Source organism: Rhododendron vialii, chromosome 9a, assembly GCF_030253575.1.
Source record: "Rhododendron vialii isolate Sample 1 chromosome 9a, ASM3025357v1".
NCBI classification, from domain to species: domain Eukaryota; kingdom Viridiplantae; phylum Streptophyta; class Magnoliopsida; order Ericales; family Ericaceae; genus Rhododendron; species Rhododendron vialii.
In genome coordinates, this window is record NC_080565.1 from 12,379 (window position 1) to 15,976 (window position 3,598).

At 40.2% G+C, this 3,598-nt stretch overlaps 1 protein-coding gene across 6 annotated transcripts; it reads left to right on the top strand.

Moving 5' to 3' along the window:
- The first annotated feature begins 1,012 nt into the window (after positions 1–1,012).
- On the top strand, positions 1,013–3,270 carry LOC131300990 (ATP-citrate synthase beta chain protein 1-like). 6 transcript variants are annotated; one of them, XR_009191129.1, is made up of 4 exons: positions 1,013–1,388; positions 1,479–1,614; positions 2,218–2,631; positions 2,895–3,270. XR_009191129.1 is itself a non-coding variant. In XM_058327079.1 (3 exons), exons 1-3 carry the CDS (start codon positions 1,251–1,253, stop codon positions 2,924–2,926), a joined length of 306 nt encoding a protein of 101 aa, XP_058183062.1. In that variant the 5' UTR covers positions 1,013–1,250; the 3' UTR covers positions 2,927–3,270. The 6 variants fall into 6 exon arrangements, 2 of the variants coding, with proteins under 2 accessions (XP_058183062.1, XP_058183061.1); XR_009191132.1 differs by lacking the exons at positions 1,013–1,388; positions 1,479–1,614 and adding exons at positions 1,659–1,885; positions 2,024–2,129; XM_058327079.1 differs by lacking the exon at positions 2,218–2,631.
- Positions 3,271–3,598: the final 328 nt, after the last annotated feature.

The following is a 3,598-nucleotide window of genomic DNA, read 5'->3' on the forward strand; positions in this document are numbered from 1 at the left end:
CTAAACCCTAAACCCTAAACCCTAAACCCTAAACCCTAAACCCTAAACCCTAAACCCTAAACCCTAAACCCTAAACCCTAAACCCTAAACCCTAAACCCTAAACCCTAAACCCTAAACCCTAAACCCTAAACCCTAAACCCTAAACCCTAAACCCTAAACCCTAAACCCTAAACCCTAAACCCTAAACCCTAAACCCTAAACCCTAAACCCTAAACCCTAAACCCTAAACCCTAAACCCTAAACCCTAAACCCTAAACCCTAAACCCTAAACCCTAAACCCTAAACCCTAAACCCTAAACCCTAAACCCCTAACCCTAAACCCCTAAAACCCTAAACCCTAAACCCTAAACCCTAAACCCTAAACCCTAAACCCTCAACCCTAAACCCTAAACCCTCAACCCTCAACCCTCAACCCTAAACCCTCAACCCTAAACCACTAAAACCTAAACCACTAAAACCCTAAACCACTAAACCCCTAACCCCCTAACCCCTAAACCCTAAACCCTAACCCCTAAACCCTAACCCCTAAACCCTAAACCCTCAACCCCGAACCACGAACCCGAAACCCCAAACTCAAAACCGGAAACCCGAAACCCTAAACCCTAAACCCGAAACCCCTGACCCCTCAACCCCTCAACCCTTAAACCCTGAACCCTCAACCCTGAACCCTCAACCCTAAACCCGAAACCCGAAACTCCTAAACCCCAAAACCCATAAACCCTAAACCCCAAACCCGAAACCCCAAACCCCCAACCCTAAACCCTAAACCCTCAACCCTAAACCCTCACCCCTAAACCCCTGAACCCCTAAACCCCTGAACCCCTAACCCCTAACCCTAAACGCCTAACCCCTAACCCTAAACCCCTAACCCCAAACCCTAATAAACCCCTAAACCCTACACCGAAACCCCTAACCCCTAATCCCTAGACCCTACACCCTACACCGAAACCCCTATACCCAAATTCCCTAAACCCTAACCCCTAAACCCCAAACCCCAAACCCTAAACCAAGCTGCCTTAACAATATCAAGTTTGGTTATTTTAACTCCGTTACTTACTAGAGCTGAATTTCGGATATTGAGTTCAGTTCATTTATGCTGGTATAAGCCAATCTATTATATCAAATTTTTGAACTGTGAATTATTGAAAGAGAAATTGTCATAGAGTTTGTTGTTTCACTTCCCTACTTCTTTTAGGTTGGTCCCTTTCCTTTTCTGAACTAATTTTCGAATTAACTAACTTAGATTAAAATGCTGGTTGTGCTCGGGGAACTTGGTGGCCGCGATGAGTATTCCCTTGTGGTAGTCCTGAAACAAGGTAAAATTAGCAAACATGTGGTTGCTTGGCTCAGTGGAACGTACTATGAATTTGAACCAATAACTCTTGTCGTAAGCTTTCCATCTCTTGCACCATTTATGCCTTCACGTGGGTAATCTTCCCCACCACCATTTAGTAATTGTTTGCTTACATTCTACTAGGCCGAGGAGGGAAAGATTTATCCTGTAAAGGAAGTTAAGTTAAGCCTCCACAAATCCCTGAGGATCCTAATACTGCTATTAAGAGTGGAAAAGTCCAAGCGCCAACTCATTATTTCTACAGTTTCCGATGTCAGAGGTATGATTTGGACCTTTATATTTGTTTCATCTAGGCTACTTTATATTTGTTTCATCTAGGCTACTTGAAGGAACCAGACCTGAATTTCACTTTTAACTAAAAATAATAAATCTATTAGATTTGTCTTTTTCACTCTATTTGCAAGTGAAGAGTCATGATATGCTCGTATCCCTATGTCTTCCATCGTTGAACAAGGGTATGGGGTGGTGATGTTATTTTCCTGTTGTGGTTCAAACGCAGCCTCCCCCGTTACTGCACAAAGTTTATTGAGGTCTGATTTTCCTCCTAATAACATGTGCTATAAAAAAAATTCCTTCCAATTGCTTTTTAAATTTTTGAATTAGGTTGTGAGCTTGTAAAAGAGATTTTGTGGACTACTATTTCTCACTCTCGCATGTGACCTTGCCAGATCTGCATAATGTTATGTGCCGACCATGGTCCCTATGTGTCTGGTGCTCATAACACCATAGTAACTACAAGGACAGGAAAATATCTTGTGTCCAGCCTTGTTGGAGGTATGTAATGAAGATGTGTTAGCCAAAATATGTTTTTCCCGGGGGCTATTTTCAAAATGGGCAAAGCTGAAATGCCTTTTCAAAACAGGTTTGCTAGCAATTGGTCCCCGATTTGGTGAGGCTATTGATGATGCTACCCGATCCTTTAACAAAGCTTATGACAAGGTTAGTTCTAATGAGTGTTTTACCACGCACAAGAGAATACACACGCCGTTTGATTAGCTAATGGTTTCTGAATCTATCGGCTTTAACAGAACCCTACGACATAAAAAATTGTCAAATTTTGTGATGCCTATCATTGCATCAGATAAAGACATTTTTTTGGTTAGAATAGCTGGAAGCCTGGAACTAATAAAACCGGGGTATTTTAACCATAACATTCCAGAAAGTGATATAGGATGACTAATTATGTTTGTTTAGGTCATCAAGAAATCAGCAACCTCTGAGTTCTCCGCCACTTGGGTAATCAATCCCATACAGTTGCTAAAAACTCGACCTTGAGGTCCGTGGTTCTTCCATACTAGAGATATTTTTCCATAGCTTGATAATTATCATTTATCTTCACTCTGATATCAAATTGATGTAACCTAGATCTCAAAAATATGCATTGTGAACATGTCATAAGTGCAACGTTATTGTAGGGTACTTTGTGGTTGATGGATTTGCTTTGGTTTTGTCTACATTAGATTTAGTTTTATTCGTCAAAGTAGCCTTCTACAGAGGCATCATTGCTTGATTGATATGTTCATTGTTCTATCCGTGCAGAGTATATTCTTTGTGGAGTTGTACTCATCTGAAACTCAAAACTTGGGGAGAGACTTATTAACTATGTTATTTACAAGGTAAAGCTTGTTAATTTGTTGCAAAGATATGAATTGCATTTTCATATTTATACTTTCGGCTTCTCATTTGTGTCACTGACAATGCTGTCATGATGATACTTTATTGTTTGCCATTTGAGGTTGTCTGTCCATTTCATCATTATTACCAAGTTGCGCTGTGGTAGTTGAGTTCCTTTCATAATGTGGTATTTTTTCCCTATGATGCTTAAATGGATTTAATATTTTAGAAATGAAGGAGTGGTGTTGTGTGTGTATATTCTGTCATTTTTTTTAGGCGACAAGCAATAATTCAAATAAGTTGCTTTTCATTTTCGTCAATCAAAAGTCGGTATTCTTCCATTGCTCATCCCACCAATGATATTTCAAGCCGTCCTATGGTCCACATGGCTTACTGTCCTTTGTTCGTTACAGGTTCTTGAATTGCATTTCAAGTTGTAGGTTCGATGTGGATGAAATAACTTAACTGGCTTATATCTTAACCCACCTTTGTTAATAATGTACATATTTTCCAGGCGTTGGCAAGAGATCAACTTGAGCGCTTGAATGCATCTCCTTCTACAACACCATGGACATATCTTTGTGTATATTCTGTATTATTGGTCGTTATAGCCAACGACTTGCTCTGGT

Coding starts and splice junctions, on each gene's coding strand:
- LOC131300990 (XM_058327078.1), top strand. CDS start 1,251: ATGCTGGTTGTGCTCGGGGAACTTGGTGGCCGCGATGAGTATTCCCTT. Junction 1,389..1,478: donor TTGAACCAATAACTCTTGTC/GTAAGCTTTCCA, acceptor ACATTCTACTAG/GCCGAGGAGGGAAAGATTTA. Junction 1,615..2,217: donor TACAGTTTCCGATGTCAGAG/GTATGATTTGGA, acceptor TTTTCAAAACAG/GTTTGCTAGCAATTGGTCCC.